A 19,818-nucleotide genomic window follows, 5' to 3' on the forward strand; every position below is an offset into this window, starting at 1 on the left:
TGCATACTTCCTGCCCCTCTGATCCATCCTAAGAATTGTTTTCTCTACATCTTTCTCTCTCCCATTCCCCTAAAAGTTATTTCAGTAAGTGACTGGTATAATAAATGTGTACTAAGTATTTTTTGTTCAGGACAGTACAGAGTTTTCCTCAGCACAATACTGGATTTTTGGAAACACTCCCTCAGCCCATGACTTGAATCAAGAATTTTCATATTCCTTTAACAGAAAGTGGTTTAGGAAGGAAATTGGGTTTGCAGAATACCACATCTTGTATATGAGCTGTAAAGGCAATTTAAAATGACAGTACCAACAACACAAGGTTTGCATCTCCCACCTCTGTAATAAACTATCTACTCACAGTGCAGTGCTGAGATTAAGCCATTTGAGTCATTACAGACCACTTCAAGAAATCTTTGCAAGTAAACACCGAGTCATTAATTAACTTCCAGCTGACAACAAGGTGTCACTAAGTCAGTGTTGCCTAAACTACACAAACAGAAATAGTTTTCTGAGTCTGAGTTCCTGAACTTTACTTTTCAATGTGACTGTGTGCAGAATAAGCAGATAGAGGGAGGAAACTCATCTGAACAAGACACATTATTCCAGTTGCATCATTTGGAAATCAACTGCGGTCTATAATTTGGGGGGGGGGGGCATTAGAAGGCAGAGTAAGCAATGTTACTAAGATATGGGGCAGTAGAGAGTCAATACCTTAGTCTGGTGACTGTTCAAAACTCCTATATGAAATCAAGGATTTGGAATTTGATTTGAAACATCCTTCCATTAATAAAGGGCTAACAAATTACATATCTGAACCATGAACAGAAGTGTTCTTTCAGGAGCTACTCCACATCAGTGGATCAGCTCACACCAGCAAATAATTTAAAGCAGAGATAATCTCACTCTTTAAGTATCAAAGTACTCTTTATAGAAAAATCTCTTGTACCCATGTGATCCTGCATGGTTTAAAAAAAAATAATAAAAAAAAAAGTCAATGTTTCTCCTGAAATACTTGCACACCGTAAATTAGGCTGGTGACTTAACAACAACAAAAACACACACACACACACACACACACACACACACCAACAATCCTCCATCAGTTCTTTATAAAGATAACTCTCTGCTGCTATGGTCACAAATTACCATAGTAACCATTAGATACATCTGTATTTTTAGATTAAAATTGCTTCTATTTTCACATAATACAGATCCAATTGAAAGAAACTACTCATTCTTACCAGGAAATTCTACTGGAAATAATAAAATTCCCAGGATAAATTAGAGTAACACTACTGAAGCACACATACACACAGAAACTGTTTAATTGCAAAAGGCAAATCACAAACATAGCCATTTACACAGCTGCCTCCAAGACCGTGATCTCAGCAAACCTCACTGGAAAGTAGTTCAACTAAGAAGCCTAGTAAGCTCAAAGGGCCTTTTCAGACAAGGGTAAACTGCAGTAGTACTTCATGTTTCTCCATTAAAATCCCATTTTTTTCACTCTCTCTTTCTAAGCAGGACCTAACTTCACCCTCAAACATAGAAGATACTGATGTTCAACCACTCATAATTCAGCTAACACTAGACAGGTCTCTGCTCTCCAATTTTCCATGATTGCATGTTGTGCTTATACCCTCTGGTGGACAAAAAGCAATTCACAACTCAGGAGCTTACTGACTTTAAATTAGCACTGTGCTAACAGAAACTTTGTCACAAAACTATGGAATCAAAGCTATGCATTGCTATGCAGTCTCTAAATTAGGCACTTCAAGGAAGGTCTTTCAGTCATCTTCAACCGGCTAAATCTGTCTCAGCCTCTCCACATTTTCACTGGGCTCTAATTCAACCGACCCTGTCTTCTCAGCATGCCTGAATTTAGACATGAATTCATGGCCACATGTCAAAATCAAAATTTCATTTATCTCTATGTGACATTCATAATATTTGAGAAATAAGACAAAGGAGTCCAAATTGAGGAATCCATCATCTCAGCGCCTTCCCCAAAAGGCAGCAGCATGAATACAAAATTAGGTTTGAAACCTGGATAATTTACCTCCAGATTTTACAAAGTCACCAAAAAAATTCAGCTTGCTCTCTTTTTGGTAAGTCACTACGCATTACTTGAGATAAAAGTGTAGTTTCCTTGTATGTAATTTTTTTTTAATCTAACCTCTAAAACAAAGAACTATGTGAAGCAAGTGATTGTATAGGTTATCCAACTGAGAGAATACACCAGTACCAAATTTGCCAGTTATCTTTTTCACTGAATCCCGCTATTTTTTGCTGTTGTTTTATTGATTGTGAACAGAAGCAGACTTAATTTCCTTTAAGTCCTTAATGGGGATTTTTGCCATCCTTCTTCAAGGTTAGCTGTTGCAGTTCTCTCAGTTGCATCTTCACACATCCACCTTCCCAGACTGTCATCAGAAGACATAATCTTCTATGACTACACTCTCTTACTGAGATAGAGTGACCAGTATTAACTCAATATTCCAATTAAGGCTCAGCATTAGAGCACTGTGGGTGCTGATCTGCACACTGAACAGAGGTTTTCCTTAAAGCACTGTGTGCACTGTTGCCTACACCCTGCTCCTGAAAGCTCTTAGAGTCAGTTGGGATTAACTAGTAAGTGTAAATAGTTATAAACATTCTTTCAAATGAGTCCTCTCTGATCTCCTTTGGTTGGGTTCCTCTGACATTCCATACTATTTTACCCATTTTTGACATATCTGCTCTGCTTTCACTGGGAATTTCTGAAAACTTACAGCCAGAAATTCATACTTGCACTCTAATGGAAACTACTCCAGTCTATTCAGGCTCTTAAGAAGCAAGTGCATATGCAGGAATATTACTCTAGGAAGAAAGGAGAAATTTGGTAAAAACAGTGACTTCAGATGGAAGGCACTGTTGAATAACTAACACCTTCTAGTGGGAATTTCAGTCTTTGTTACAGAGGCTGCTGTACTACCTTTCATTTGCTCCTGTTTCCTTTTTTAAGTCACTAATTTGTTAGGGAGTATTCATTCAGTTCTTACAGTCCTGACACACTTTCCTCACTAGAAAATTTTAATACTAGATTAAGATGTTCGTATTTTAATCTCACTCCCCTCTCCTGAAATGTGCCACCTGGGCAGCAGAAATCCTTTAGTGCTCATATATGCATTTCTGTTGCTTACTGCCACAAACACTGACACCACACACCAGTTACCCTCATCAATTCTGCTACACAGTGAAGCAAAAAAAAACCTCACGTCCTTGTAGAAATTATCACTAAACAAGATAAAATACTACACATCAGCAAAAGCACTTTTTACTCTCTTCTTGGGAACAGTTTTCAATACATTCTAACATACACCTACTGCATGCCAMAGAGGCATTACCAACCAAGCTCCAAGAAAAAGGTAGTCAACACCTCCCACTTCCTGACAGTGCAGGGATGCTCTATACCCATCTCCTGTGTGGCAGTACAACATTTTGTCCAAAAGCTGAATAACAGGCAGAAAACTTTAATTTTACCCACTGTTGCCAAAAAAAATACAGGTTATAGGAAGTTTCTATTTTCCATTTGGCCAAATGGCTAGGAAAAAGGTGTCTGTACAGATGCTGAAATTGCCTGTCACAGCTGAATCAATGTAATGTAGATATCTATAGCYGGCATTTGCAGAAAACTGTCAGGCTGATCTGCCTTGCCAAGAAACAAGGTTAATTAGCAGGTTGAAGCTTGCTGTAGGTAGACTGCTTTGTACCAGTACTAATTCACATGAACCTAACCTGCTATTCCTACAATATGCAATGAAGACATCCTCTGACAGTACTGTTTATGGTTAAATGCTTGTCACTGAGCCTCTCCTCCCTGACCTGCTACAAAGAACACAACTCAGTTCCCTATCTTTGATGACTCAGTATGGCAATGCATTTTTACTGTTGCTGCAAACCCTTCAGGTACAGTCTGAAACAATTACATATTACAGAAGGCTCAGACTCTTGCTGCTTAAGAGTTCATTCAATCTGCAGCCCTCCCACAGACATTACTTCTAACAATATTTGGTTAAACATAGAATACTCCTGTCCAAAGGGTCAGCAGTAGGCAGACTGCAGCCAGAACCCACTTCAGGGAAAGGGATATAGCAAACTACGCTAATAGTAACATGCTCAGGTTCCACCTGGGTCCCAGCCTGAGGCCTTGTTATACAAGTCACTGTATGATGCTAAGTCATAAGATTGGATAATGAGATAATGGAAAAAGGCTAAATTTTGGCTTTTAAAGCAGGCATTTTTGTATCTCTACAGTCAGCAAAATGTAATCCTTTATCTAATGTAAGGAAACATGAGAACTGTGACTAGGTTGTGAGAGGATAGGAGCCGAGAAACAGAGCAGAGAAATAATGGTTTACTTGCAAGGGGTTTATGGAAATGTTTTGGGGAAAGCAGCAGCAAAGACCTAAATTTACCTGCAACACTGAAGAGAAACAGAAGCAGATGCACATTTTTTCTGCATTCTGTATTATTTTGATTCCAGCTCTTCACTGTAAATAGAAAAATGGCAGTTCTGGCATTGAGCTTCGAGATTCTGCAGATGCCTATGTATATGAGCACAGCAAAGTTCAGAGTTTAGTTCATCATTCTGGTCCAAAAATACAGCTGGGGGGACACACAAGTAATTTCCCAGATGAATGCTTCCTTTGGAGCTCCCTGCTGGTGCTTCCCCAGCATAATATATGTACAACAAAATGACGTAAGATACTTGATACTCATCCAGTCCTCCCTGCAGTCTATATGACTGCTGAGAAAGAATTCAAACTTTATTGTTCTGACACGATGAAAGGTTCAAGAGTTTAAATGCATGCTGCTCAAGTCCAGCTTAGAAAGGTAAGACACAGAGTCAGAGGTGCTGTGAGTGAGAAACCAGGCTCTAATCTGTATGGTGCCTGAGGCACAGAAAGAGTCAGCGATATTTCCTGGACAAATCTTTACTGTACATAGCCCCATTTTCTGTCCTAAACTGTAGCACAGGTTCTTAGTTGCTATGCAAGTTTACTGTTTTCAGTTACCATTCAAACCAATTGTTCTCACGAACTAGTTACTTTGGACACCTCTTAAGATCTCTCTTGAGGCCTCTAGGCTTGACTTAGCATGTTCATAACAATACCTAGAAATAACATAAGACTGAGTCATGTTTACAGCTTCTTGTAATAGTGCCAAATTCCAGAGGAAGGGTGATCAGACATCCTTTCTCCTCAGTAACACTAAAGCATATCCCCACATGGCATATGCATATACGCACATACAGCCTCTCAAACATTAAATTCAGTAGGTTTCAGAGCACATATAGAGCACACAAACTCATACAACTTCTGAATACTTTGCTGGTTTTCCATATATCTGACTTCAGAGGGCAACTCAGAGAGCAGCACCGCAAGATGCCTCAGCTAAGTGGCAGATTACAGATTCCTAGTGGGCTAAGCAAGAAAAACTAGAGTATTGACTAGTTACATACATCAGTGTGGTTCAGCATCTCCCCAGCGAGTTGCAGAGTAACATGATAATACAGTGTCCCCATCAGAAAGAAGGGTAAGAATATTCTTATTCAGATTTCTCTCTTCAGCAACAAGTTGCACTTTCCAGCATTATATGCAAGTTTGGAAAACAGTTAGGAAAACCCAGCTCAATTTAACAGCAGCTCTCAAACATACAGTGACATTTCACATTTAACATGCAAGCCTCCTTGGTACAATGCTCTGTGCAGATCTGAGAACCAGTAGCGTGTTCCATAATTATCTCACTTTCCTTCTAAGGCACTGTATGTCCTGCTGATTAAGATGGCAAATTAAATAAAACTCAAAAGCATCAGTTTCTGGAAAGTCAGGGTTCTCTGGAAATCTTGCTTTTCAAGGCAGAAATGGTACGGCCATATATTGTGAAGGAGTCATACTTCCAAGAGGGATGTATAATAAAGAAAGCCCACCACTGTGAAAGGACAATGAATGGAACACACTGCACTAAACTGGAGGAAGGTGTGATTTTCTGAGAACAAGCTTTCCAATTTTAAGAACTCTAGCATCTCCTTCTCTAATACTCCCTCTACTTATAATCTAGTCTAAAAGAAATTTCCCCCCTAGACCCTGGGAAACGTAAGGCTGGAGAATCAAAAACTCCCTGAAGAACAGTAAGAAATCAAGATATTTAGCTGGAATGGTGGGTTCAAGACCTTACCGTAGTCTCCTCTCTCTTTTCCTATTTCTTACCTACCCAGGAGGGCACTGCCAAGGGAGAAAACATTCTTCCCTTTTATGTAGCAAGTCATTATGTTTCTCAGAAGGGAAACCATGTTTCATGGTTTTCTTTTCCAACTGCAGAACACTGACTCATAGTATTATAAAGTGTGGAGGTATGACACTTCCTTCTGAAAGGAAGTCATGGCTTCACTTTGTATCTCGTGGTGCAGGTACTTTTGGATAATTTTTAGGCACACAACCCTAAAAACCTCAGGTATCATYTTCTCTTATTGTGTTTATCTCTGTGCCTAGGCATATTAGCAAAGGGGTATAAACACTGAACACCATGGGTTCTACTGTGAGGTGAAGATTTAACCATTTGCTTAACTGCACAATGAAGCCCACAGAAGATACTGAATAGGAACTACATTTTAGCATTTTCTGCTGAAAACACTGAACAACAGCTGCTAAAAGCATTTTATCAAAACAGCACATTCAGCATTCTCATTAACAAGAGAACTTCTATGCATGACCATGCCATCCAGTGCAGAATTATATCTAGAAACTCCCTAAACTATCACATAGGTGGTGGCAGATCTGCAGAGGCTTTGATCAAGCAGAGCGAAATCTAGCAGTCACTTACATTTATACTGGAAGAAGAACACAGTGGCCATGCTAAGACACTGTTCTTGCTCTGGGTAAGTTCTGCTGCCTGACATCATCAGCTTCATATCTCATACTAGATGTAGTCCCTGATTCCACTCCAGACTTATGACAAGAATTCATTTAATTTTTCCACACAAGTCAGAGTAAAACTGACCCATTCTCACCCACAGGCTAATGGCATTAAACATCAACGCTAAGTAAAAGATATTTAGTACACAATCTAGTTCAGGAAGACAGAGGTAAATCCAAACACCCAAATCAAGTCTTTAGAAATCCTTCCTGCATTTCAGAACAGGGAGAATTACTATAAATGAACTGATTCTAGAAAGTATTCTCGAAAGTCACTRTATGAAAACTGAGTAATCTGAGACTAGTGCAACACACGTACAAGGAATAGGCAGGAAAATCAGCACAAGGGCAGACTATCTAATCCCTTGCTTCCAAATCAAGTTCCTCACAATCATTTAGATAAAGAATTTGCTATGGACACTTTTATGTTAAAGAAAGTCAAGTAATGTGGTCATAGAGGTACTTGGTGGGTAGAGAATAATGGTTCTATCTTGCTCAATATAGTATAGTCTAGGACAGCAGTTCTTCACAACTGAATCTTCCATACATTCAATAAAGACTTCCTCTCCTATATTTTATCCCTCATATGGAAAGAGGGATTTCCACTGGAAATGGAAAGAATTTCTGCTTCAATACAAGCAATTGCATGTACAATACTAGTGATACATGGATACACTGTTTGGTAACAAAATAAAAAGAGCAAACGACAATTTTTTTTTAAACTCAAACCTAAAAGCCAAATCAAACAGATTTTCTACTGGGCCCTCAAAAGGCTTACGGATAATTTAGGACAAGCATTTCCTGACAAGATGCAGGTTTCTGACACAGCCTGTAAAGCTACAAATAAAAGCAAAAATAACTTTTTCCCTATTTTTCTTCCCCAAAATAGCTAGGCAATTCATAAAAATTTTCCACCAAGACAATGGAAAATGAGCAAAATTTCAGTCCCAATCTTAAAAGTTGCAAACTTTTGAAGGGATGTCCTTTAGGACAGAAATACATGTGCAGCCTTATCTGCAGAAGTGCTTCTATGCATTGTCAGCAGCAAAACACCAGGGTTCAGCAAAGAGTCCAGTTTCAGAAATATGACAGCAAGAGACATAGGCAAACAAGAATGCCTGCACCTAGAGTCAAGAGTGGTCTTCAGTTGGGAAGGAGGAGCCAGATTCCTTTGGTTGCTAGTTTCAATAACGATTAAGATCATGGAGTACTTGTTCAGCCAGTCACATTTATAACGGTGGTCCCCTATTATGTATCTCAACAACAGGAGCTCTACCCATCTCATAAATCCTCACTGAACCTGCTGGTATGTGTACAGGGGATCCCCCCTTAACAACTCTCAACAGATTAGAATCTAGAATGGCTTGGCATGACTCCAATTTTCTCTGCAGTACTGCAGTCTCACTCCCACAGAATATACCCTACTTTCAATGTAGTTCTGTCCCAAGTGCTGCATATTGCTCATGCCTCAAGACATTGATAAATGTGGCACATGGTCAGACAGAAAAAAATTGTCCAAGGGCTGGAGTAGGATGAAGTAAGAGGACTGATTAATCCCAACACTGTGCCCCACTCCCTTTTTTTTCCCCCCATAAATGGAACCCCGGGATTAGTGAACTTCATACTTCAACTGTTTTTTCACTTTTCATGCTCTGAAGACTAGCTCTCCTAAAGCTGAAAGACAAGGGCTTCTTGAATTTCTCTGGTATGTCTGAAGACTGTATTGAGCTAGGTTTTCCCCAGTCATCATCATAATGAAAGAATCTGTGGTAACAACCATCAGGATGATGCAGAGTTCAACCACTCCCTGCCCACATTCTCCCTGCCCATTTTTCCTTCTCTCCCTGATGTTCTTACAGGTATCAAAGTGAACAACAGAACTTGAAATAAAATTCAAGCAGCTTCAAGGAGCAAGCCAAAAACCTTATGGATGCCCCACTCTCCTTCTCAACAGTTAACTCTTACAAATACCTGTATCTGCTCCATCACATGTGCATATACTAGCACTTTTTCTTCATAACTCAGTTTTTCAATTCCCTCACTCAACCTTCTGGAAAAATAAAATAAAATAAAAATCAAACTCTTATCTTCCAGTACCAGGAACCGGAATCTGCCACATTCCTCCCAGGAGCCTGTCCTTTTTATGTTCAAAAGTACTCAGCACACATCATTTCAGTCCCCTTCTGAAAGGGGCTGGACATGACCGGTACTGGTCATTCTAAAGGAGAATCAATTATATTGGGCACTTCTTAACAACACACAGTTGCAGAAGGATACCCAGAGCAAGATAAGACATTTTGGGGAGCCACCCACCCTTGTGGAACTCCAGCGTCTACTATTTTTTCCAGCTTCTGTGCAATGGATGTCTCTAACCCTAGTCAGTTCTTCCAGCAAAGATTTTCCCCAACTAGGGTTATACAGAGGGAATCCCAAAGCAACAGGCTATGTACAGACATATTGGCATTCCCTCCAACAGAGGGATGAAAAGGAGAAAGTTCCAGAGGATGCGTATCCTCTACTTCATGTTCTAAATCTCAGCCTCCCCCTTGCCTTGGAATGAGCTCTACAAAGCAGTAGCTGTTATGTACATGAATCTCAGCTCCCTTCCTTTGGAGTTTCCCTTCGAAGGTGACAGGCAAATCCTGGGACAGAGACAGGTGCTGGGGAGGGGGAGGTCTCCTTAGGATGACTCGACAGAAGCAACAGGACCTGCAGCTTTCTTCTTGGGGCGAGCTTTCACACTTCTTACTGGAAGCTGAGGAGAAAGAAAAAGAGCCATCTTACGTTAGTTTACTTTATACCTAAATGTTTAGCAGAACAAAGAAAGGATGCAGACATATATGACATATATGTTACACAGAGTGCCTAATTACATGTAATGGTGTCTTGTACACCGTAAATTCAGGGTCAACAGTACAACTTAACACGATGCTTTGCTGACTACTTGTCTCCAGATTATTTAATTATTACACTTAGCCTGAAAAGCTCTACAATGTGATCTAGTCATATACCACTCTTCTTCTTAAAAAAAAAAAAAAAAAAAAAAAAGCCTGAGTTAAGCCAAGCAAATAACATAAGATGACCCCAACTTAAAAGGGAGAAGTACTTTATCATGTATAAATCAAACCACAAAAAAAAATCCTCCAAGTAAGAGCAAAAACCTGGAAAGCATCAGCTTGAAGAGCATATTCCACAAATCACACCAGCTTCTGAATGAAAAGATAATTAAACTAAAATTGCTCCGAGACACAACTGCATTCATTTTTATGTATGGTGTGTTTCAATTATATGAATATAGGTAGCTCGTGCCCATCTGAATATGGCTGCAAATACCCTGGGAGCATCACATGGCCATAGGAAGCAACAGCTCAACAAYGACTGGTTACCAAACTTCAAGAGGACAAAACCTATCTATACGGGCCCCAAATGATACTTCTGCCAAATCAGACATGCAGAAGTCCAGGAAGGCTTAAGAGGGTACAGAGTATTTGCATTTTATATGAGGAGAAAGCAGCTGTCCCAAGAATAAAGGAATAAAGGTCACAGCAGTACTATGCATTCAGACTGTCTGCAACAGACAGGAGAGAGTATAGTCAACAAAACATGCCAACAAAAAAATACCTAATGTCCTACCCTTAAACAGAACACATGAATGAAATAAAAGTTTGGGTCCTGGGTTATGACAGAGGTTTCCAGGCACCATAAGAATACAGAAGCTAGACACCTGTACAGTAAGTGCACCTGCAGACAGCAAGTGCTTTCATGTAGGATTCTACTAGCAAAGACTTAGTCCAGCAAAGTTTACATATAAACAGCTTTTAAACTCAGTGAGACTGTGAAGCCAGAGCCTCCCAACAGAGCTCACAAATCAATGTCTGTACTGGAAATAACTTACACAGTAGCTCACCTCAGCTTTTGTCATCTTCTTAGAAGCTTTGAGGCTCTGGGTACGTTTAGGCAGTTTGTCTCCTGCATCTTCATCTGATGGGTCTGTTCTAGTCTCAGATGGGGTTCCATTAGATCTCTGTGCCACACTGCTCTCCTCTCCTGAGGAATAACAGGAAGCTAAGGAAAAACAGAGAGAGTTTTATCAAAGACTTTCGAAAAACCACATGAAATCTCAAGTGGCAAGTCATTAGGACCACGTGGAGGAGAGATGTCAACAATCCTTATGAAAAATAACCCAAAAAGTAAAGAGATGTGTTAGAAGATGGGAAGGAACTAGGGAGGACAACACAACTTCCTCTAGATAATCTGCAATCCGGTAGTCCTTCCAGGACTCAAAGCATGAAGTCCAGGGATCCCCTCCCAGCTCACCATATGAGGCCTCACAGAACGGAACAGYGGTTGTGTTCTGTACCTGAATCCTCAATGGTTTCAAGGAGACTCCCACCAGAGGGGTGCAACTGTGGCTCGTGGCTTCGCAAATGCACAGTATCCTCATCCCGGATCAGAGTGAGGTCCTGCATGCTGAAACTTCGCAGCTTCTCAGACAAAACTCCCTGGCCCTAAGAGGACATGAAAATTAGTGTCAAGGACACTTTGCCTTCACCAAGATCATCTCACATGGGATCATTCAGAAGTGGGAAGGTGCCCCATTCCCCACTAGGGTACTCTGAAAAGAACAGAGAAGGGAAAAAGAGAGGTATGCTCCCATGACCAACAAGAAGGCGGCTACAGCAAACTCCATTCCTCCCCTCCCTTCGCTCCTTTTGTAAGTCAAGGGACAGAATTAACTGCAAGAAAAACTGGAGGAAAGGAAAAGTTGACTGGTCTGAACAAGTACCAGCATCATTAACAGACCCACAGCACTAGCTGCTGGGACACAAAGCTAAACTGCTGGGGGATTCGTGCATGTCACAGAAGCTTACATTGTGTTTGTAGTACACAGGGGTGGCATTACCTTTGCAGCTGCAGTAACTGCTGCATTGGCAGCCAGGTTTAACCCTCTCTTGCCAACTCGCATCATGGTTTCATAGCTCTTGTCACGAGCCTGAGTGATATATTCATCAATTTCCTAGGAAGGCAATGGGGAACACAGCATTTAGGTCCTGGTTATAAATATGAGCAAAGTCTCCCCCACCATCACCTTTAAAAACACAGAGCTCATTGGGATCCTTTTATCAAGGCTACCAGCATCAGCTGTCATTGATCAAGTACCTGTCTTTCCTTTTTATAGAAAGCTTGCAAATGCAACTCTGATTTACAGAAAGCTATCTCAAATTATAGCAACTGAAACAATGCACTTGCTTATACTGAGAACATGAAAGAACAGCCTGGCTACAGAACACGCTGCTTCTGTCATGATTCAGTGAGCTTAACTACTGATAGTGACTAGATGGGCTCATGGCATTGGATTAGTCAAACATGCTTTCTAAGCATTAGGGAAACAACTGGCTATATTGTCATCTTCAGTAAGCTGCAGCATGACATCTTTATGTCAGAGACAGGATCATTCTACATCCGCTAATGTCAGCACAACCACGACTCACGCGTTTCAATTTTTATTGTGGCATAACTGAATCAGAAGTCAGTCAACTTCCAGACAGGTCAAGATCTTCTGACAACAAGCAAGTACCTTCTCCTTATTGGAGAGCGTTGGGTGCACAAACTTCCTGTAGAGGACACTGGAGCCCTTGGTGTAAGGGGACAGCAGCCAAATCACAAATGCGATTTTCAACTCGAAATAAAAGGGAAACCTGAGAGAAAGAAAGGGAAGAGAAAAAAAAAAAGAGAGAAAGATGGAGAACTGGAATCAAGATCAGTACAGAGTCAGAGGGAGACAACTGGTAGAGAGCAGCAYAGGCAGAAAGAACAAAGGAAAGAGTAAAGACTCAGAAAAAAAGAATCAGTATGTCATGTCAGAAGAGCAAAACCCTCTTTGAAACCTTAGGACATACCTTCTTCAAGTGTCATTTAGTCTTTCATCCATAGCCATGAAAACTTCATAAAYAGGGCATCCCTCAGCCCTGCAAACACACCAAGTTACAATCTGACAGCCATTCTCACCATTATGAAGTTTGTTTAGAGACCGTTCACTGGAAGTTAATATTACAGTAGTTTCCCTCTCTTTTTCCAAGGTTTACAACTAGGTTTTCAAGAAYTCTCAAGTTCTTGCTAAGGCTGATGGCTCAGTTTCTAAAACTTCCAGCAGGTGCTTCTCAGACGAGACACAAAAGGAGGATCAGTGTAAATGAAAAAGAGCTGGCAGCACGCAAGTCTTTCATCTTTAGCCTTCATTCAATAAAGYCTCTGGGAAAGACAGCAGAGATTCAAGTATTTGAATGCAAACTTTCTACTGCACATATTAGTAGTAAGAGACTTTTGTTTTTAGTGGGTCATTTTTAGCACGTGAACAAGACCAAGCTCTTGTATGGTTCAGATCTTCGTCTGCTTTTCAAAGTTCATGCAGGAAGAGGCAAAACTGCTGAGCACTTCTGTAAGACAGACGGAGCCATATCATGTTTCTTTAAAAGATGCAACTCAGACTAGGGTGGGTTGTTTCAGAGATATGTGCAAAGCACAAAATACTAAAGCAATGAAGAAATTGAAGACTTCCTGTTCCAAAGGTCGGTCCAGTTGAAGATGTGAAACAATGACTTGTCAGTTTTGGAAGCCTCCATACAGATATTGCCAAGCATGACACACACCACTGAAAAGCTTAAGAACCTGCTCTCTCCCCCACCCCTGAGAGTGGAAGAAATTCTCATATAAAACACCACTCAGAGCAGAGACATGCATCTGATCTGCTCCTCCATACAACAGACTTGCAAAGCAATACAGATCCCTTCCCTGTATTATTTTTTTTAATGTGTCTTTTATATCATCATTTCCTAAATTCTATTAGTTCACATAACAGCTTCTCAAAAGTATTTTGTGCAATGAATGGATGAAGACCATCTTATGGACCAATTTTAGCTGTTTGCAGCTGCAGGAGACAAAACAGCTAAGACAACAGCTGCTACCCACAATGTACTACAAACCTTCAAAATCTTCATGTGGGTTGAGAATGCCTAGAGGAGAGACAGAGTTTATTCTTAGCATCCTATCACTACTCYTCTCTTCTATTAAAAAAAAAAAAGATAAGCCACCAAGATACTCACCAAGAAAGAACAATGTCTGTAAGTGTTTCTGCTGTGGTGAAAAAGGCAAACACAATCCAGTACATCATCCACTTCACCTACAAAAGAGCAGTCACTCACTAGACATCCACCAGAACCCAGAGAGAAAGCAAAATGTCTTCTCAGTAAAAATGACTCATCACTTCCACAAATTAAGAGGAAGTCAACAGCAAGAAGGCATATATAATTGGTAACGGAGGGTCACATACCAGATGTTACATTATAGTCTGGGAAAACATGTAGGGTTAATGTGCTGTAAATAGATAAATCAGTACTGATATATTGAAAAATGCCTGTCCTGTAGCAATATCATGATGTAACAATAGTGCTGTGATCCCAAATAAAAAAATTTAAAAACACTTAGCAGTTCACATTAAAAAGTTATATTCTTTAATACATAATGACTACATTAATAAAAATATATGTGCAAATGTTTTAGTTCAGCTGTAGCCCTATGTTTTCTTGATTTTAAGTGTTTCCTTGGGGAGAAACAAGACAGATGTAGTATTTTACTTTTACTTATTATTAAAAGTATTCTTAGCCATAACTATTGCTCCCAGAAATTACATGAGGGACTTTTTTCGTTTTCCTAAATAAAGTCTCAGCAAGAGGGGCAAGAAAACAAAGATCACACCACACCAGCGTTATCTTCTTGTTTAAGCTCCAGTCTAGTTTACCGGGTGTATTTAGTGCTATTATGACACACTTGTAGCAGAACATCCACCTCCCTACTTCCTCACACCTTTCTCTGGAGTAGAAGATATTTCTTTCAAAGTAAACACAAAATAACCCCCCCCCTTCCCCCCCCCCCCGATCTACTGGTTTTGTAACAAATTTCTCAGTTACAGGCCAAATAACAATATTCCCTAAGAAGAACAAGCTAAATTATAAAACCTGCTACCCAAAAGTTTCCAGTAGCAGAGTCAGGATCTTATAAGGGAAGTGGACAGTCTTCTGTGCTGTCAAGAATTAAAAACAAATGTGAGTAGAGGATAAATGGAGACAGGAGGGCACCTTTGCTAAAAGCAAACTTGACTCTCATCGTCAAGAACGGGAGAAACAATCTGAATTAGGGAAATTCTGTATTGAATTTTCTTGGGGACTAAAAAAGAAACAAAACAAAACAGACTCTGTATCATTTTGCTTTTTTTCTCCTATCAGATGTTTAAAAGTATCTTGCATCTCATACAGTTAGAAAATTCTAGCATCAAGATCTTTTGGACAACAGTATTGCTAGAGTAGATTTTTAGCAATAATCCACATATTAAAATGACATTAACAGTTTAGTAACATTCTCAGTTACAGCAAATGAAGTTATAAAAGCCAATATTTCCCCAAACTTACATGTGTTGGTAAATTTGGTGATCTGTAATAGAAAGATGCTCAGGAACTTTCTTAAAAAAACAAAAAACAAAACCAAAAGAACTTACGCTGCCTCCAACCCTCTAACACAGTAGACTGTTTTATACATAGTCATTAGTAACCTAACTGATTTCCACTTTATCGTGCAACTTTTCAAAACACAATGTAGCAAAACTCTTATTCTATGGCTCTCCCGCTGCTTTTTTCCCCCTTGTATCATCAGTTTGGGCAGGACCAGGTATTATTCACTGGAGTTCTAAAGCAACCCCAAGAAACAAACCGTTAACTCTTGGATACAGCAACTTAAATCAGCCCCTGTACAGAAAAGGGTGTGAATAATGACAAATGAAAGGCAAACAGGATGCCAGTGGGTGAGAGATTTCTGGGAAGCTATGCACCAGCAAATCTAACTTTAGTATTAGGCAAAATGAAGGAAATCATAATAAAAGCAATTAGTAGATAAATAGATATATACAATATAATGAGGAGTATGTTTTTTGCTGAAAGAAATTAACTTTACAAATGTAGTAGAATTTTTTGAAGGAATCAATAAGCTCTTGCTACAGTGCTCCCTCTATATGGTATACAGAGTTCCCACAAAGTTTCCAACAGGCTGAAACACTCAAAGAACTAAACTGTCAAGGATAAAAGGGAAGGGACTCCTGAGGATTAACAACTGGTTAAAAGATAGAAACATGGGATAAAAAAAATGGTCACTTTTCACAATGAGGAAAGTAACCAGTGGAATCCCACAGGAATCGGTGTTGAGATCTGCACTGCTCATCTTCATGAAAGATCTGGAAAAGGCTGTGAGTAACAAGATGACAAAATTTGCAGAAGGTACTTTTCTACCCAGGGAATTAGGTGAGAGCTGGTGAAAGAGTTCAGAAAGGGGAATCTATACTGATTGCTCTTCAGCTGACCATTTTATCGCTCAATGTCATTAAATACAAAGTAATGACCGTGCAGTTTCTGCTTTTTCTTAGTGAGCACTATTGTGGTTACATAAATTAGCTCCTACCACTCAGGAGGGGTCACTGTAGCCAGCCTGATGAAACCACAAGCTCAGTGCTCATTAGACTTTTTAAGTGCTAACAGAATGTTCAGGAAAGAAGAACAGAAAACATCATTATGTTACTGTTTAAACACACAGTGTGTTCACGATTTCAATACTGGACACAGGTCTGGTTCTTGCCTTCTGTTGCCTCCTACCACATTTCATCCTATCCTCTATAGCCAAAGAAAAAAGAAATATAGCTGAACTAAAAAATGCACAGAAGCACAAACAGTATGGAACTATGTCTCCATAGAGAGGCATTAAATAGACTAAGACTCTTCAGACTGCAAAAGAGAAAATGAAGAAAGAAGAGGATACAAAAGGAAAAATCAAAATACAAAAAAAAAAATCAAAAGTTTCCTAGAGAAGTTCAGTAGGTGCTGAATATTCATTACTTTTTACAATAAGAGTTCAGGGGAGCCAAATTAAAAGTGCAGACATTTAAAAACATCTCCCCCCACCCACACGCACACTTGATCAAATCAGGATACCAGATGGCAAGAGTGAAGAAGGTTTGGGACACGGTCATGGAAGATTAGTACAGGGAAAGCTGTTGAATAAACTAGAGGAATCCATCTAGCTCTGGAAGTCTCTGAACTGCAGATTATCAGAGCCGGAAGAATAGAAAGTGGGGGAAGAATCACTGTTTTCTTTCCTACAAAGTTTGTAATGCACAGATTATAAACATTGTCAAAAACTGAATCAATCCAAGTTGTATTTTTTTGCTATCCATTAAAAAGGAGTGAGGTCTTTGCCACTCAGGTGATGACTGTCAGCTTCAGCTCATGGTCCATAGGGAGTCTCCCCAACTTGCACCAAGAACCTACATAATTTAGTGAATACAAAAGCATAGTTGGAATATAGATTTGACCAAAACTGTGGACCACATGCGAAGAGAAACAAGGTGCTTCTTTTAAAAGAGCCTGAAATACCAGAAGCAGTTTGTCACAGCTGCCCAAGAACTTACCATAAATGGATTTACATCATGGGGGGGGGGGGTAAGTTTGCACTGTGCTCTGTGGTGGTATAGCTGGACTATTTTTGATATCTTGATCTGTGACAATGTGGTCTTCAATACAACACAGTCTCTAGCACAGCTATTCCCCTGTAAGTCCTTTCTCCCCCACCTATGCTGGTTCTTAAGCACTATGAGGAAGCAACAATACATGGACAGAGCTGGCTTTGAAAATATGCAGCACAGCATTCCAATTTTCCACTGACTTTTCACATGAAGAACGGTTTGAACAGATATTACCCCCCTTCCTTGTATTTAACAAAACTGATCTTCTCTGTCTTTCCACTTTTGTTGAGAAATACAAATCTCTCCAAAGATTAATGAATTGGGCAGATGGAGTCCAACATCGAAATGCTTATTTCTAATGTAGCCCTCTAAAGCAGAAAGAATTTCTATATAAGATCAGTTTTAGCAGTTCAAATACAGTATCTTGAACCAACTCCAGTATTTTTACTTAAACCAAGAACAAGAGCAAATTCTTTGCTGCAGCAATCCAGAACTATCCATTTCAAGAAAACTCTATCAATAAAGCATGAATCCCACACTTCTCCACAAGGGCCCTAGAGGGGCTTACAGCCAGATGACTAGTCGACATTACCGCTAGGATAACTTTACAACACCCAAGTACTCTATCTCATTTCCTTTTTTACATCAAATTAGGGAAGTTTTTTGGCAATTTAGATACCAGCTACCAAAAGAAAATCATATCAATACAACATTTGCATTCTGCAAGATGCATAGCACTACGTGCCTCAAAAACTATCCTGCCCACAGAAAAAAAGCAAGTTTCCTGTAAAGAGTGCCTACAAACTCAAGGGCTCCATATTTACTAGGTCTCTAAACTCCAAAACAAGCATGCCAGAAGACATTTAAAAAACATATCTATATTTTTTTCCAAGTTCTCAACAGTGCAATTTCAAACTGTGAAATCCGAATCTGTCATAAAGTTAACACAGATCCTGTAACTGGAACACAATCATTCCATGACAGACACTCATGAGCCAGACTAAAATTCTGGGTAAAATCTGCATTTGATTAAACAAATGAAGGTCATAAACAACTGGGAGGAAAGAGAAGAAGAAGACCAAAGAAGGCGGTAATAGGATTACAGAGAGAATTATAAAACCATAGGATCATATAATTATTATGATAGTTTCTTCCATCCAGTTACCATGAATAAACTTAATAGTTTAGGAAGGATCATGGTATTTCTGACTGAGAGTAGCAAAACAAACAAACAAACCAAAAAAATCAGCTGAGTCAGATGTTATGCTTTGTAAATTTGTCCACTATGAGCTAGACTGTCGTCCTGGCCAGCGACAAAATTTAGCGGGCTAAATTTTAAGTTGATGCGCAGGACAAGTCTATGCAGTTCTAGCAGATGGAAGCAGTATGAGACATAATAAGACTAAACCCTGTAATATTTATTGTTAACATGTCATTCTGTATGTGGCAAACAGAGCCAGGTGGATGAAGAGTCATAGACTGCACCACAAACAGCAACAGTGACACAGCTGAGSAATACTGACCTGGGTGAATATCCTATTCACCCATGTTACCTCTTTGCTCCATCTGGCTACTCCTCCCACTAAACAGAAATACATCCCACTCATAAGCCAAATAGCTCTCGTCTCCACCGGCCACCTCAGAACACACTTCTGTAAGAACAAGGCGCATCGCATCACTGAAAAGCATGTGGTGCTGTATGTACTGCCATCATAGCAATGAYGCAGACAGAGAGAGAAAACGATTTCAGGAAGGCAGAGGACGGAGTCCTGACCAACAGGAACCACCGATCACGAGCAAGGTTTATAGAAAGGCATAAGCCAAGGGAAATTACTCAGCTTTCTAAAAGAAAACAGGGGCAGCATTGAAAAGGCAGTAAAAGGAGTCAGGGCAAGGGCAGAGGTAGAGAAAAGAACTTGTCGCTGGACTTTGAAATGCTTCCAGACTGCACTGTTTTCTCCTACTTCCCCTCCCTCACCCAGTGTCGCTTGGAAAAACCGCATTTATGGTTTGAAACCTCCCGTTTCAGGAGGTGCCCCCCCTCCCGAGCCGCCTCTCGGGCGGCCGCAGCGACCGGCCCCGGGCCGGGCCGGGGCTGGCGGCGCGGCGCGCCCCTACTCACATATTCCTTCACGTTTTTCGTCTTCACGGCCTTGTAGGAGGAGTACGCGGGGTAGAGGGTGCCGAAAATCAGCCTGTGACAAGAACAGATCCCCTCAGGGCTGCCCGCCGCCGCCGCCCCGCCGCGATGCGGCCCGCACCGGAGGCGAGACGGCGGCCACCGCCCCGGCCGCGCCCCGC

General features: G+C 40.3%; 1 protein-coding gene across 1 annotated transcript in view; it reads right to left on the bottom strand.

Annotated features, from left to right (window-relative positions):
* Window positions 1-662: 662 nt before the first annotated feature.
* The window catches only part of REEP2 (receptor accessory protein 2), a 22,183-nt gene continuing 3,027 nt past the window's right edge, over window positions 663-19,818 (bottom strand). Inside the window, exons 2-8 of the mRNA XM_026063253.1 lie at window positions 19,640-19,712; window positions 14,060-14,136; window positions 12,535-12,655; window positions 11,860-11,973; window positions 11,317-11,464; window positions 10,864-11,021; window positions 663-9,711 (exon numbers count right to left, since the gene is read on the bottom strand). Coding sequence (XP_025919038.1) covers window positions 9,637-9,711; window positions 10,864-11,021; window positions 11,317-11,464; window positions 11,860-11,973; window positions 12,535-12,655; window positions 14,060-14,136; window positions 19,640-19,712 — 766 coding nt within the window. The 3' untranslated portion in view covers window positions 663-9,636. The remainder of the gene's footprint in view (window positions 9,712-10,863; window positions 11,022-11,316; window positions 11,465-11,859; window positions 11,974-12,534; window positions 12,656-14,059; window positions 14,137-19,639; window positions 19,713-19,818) is intronic.

The sequence above is a fragment of the Apteryx rowi genome, unplaced genomic scaffold, assembly GCF_003343035.1.
Source record: "Apteryx rowi isolate R43461 unplaced genomic scaffold, aptRow1 scaffold_2, whole genome shotgun sequence".
In the NCBI taxonomy this organism is placed as follows: Eukaryota; Metazoa; Chordata; class Aves; order Apterygiformes; family Apterygidae; genus Apteryx; species Apteryx rowi.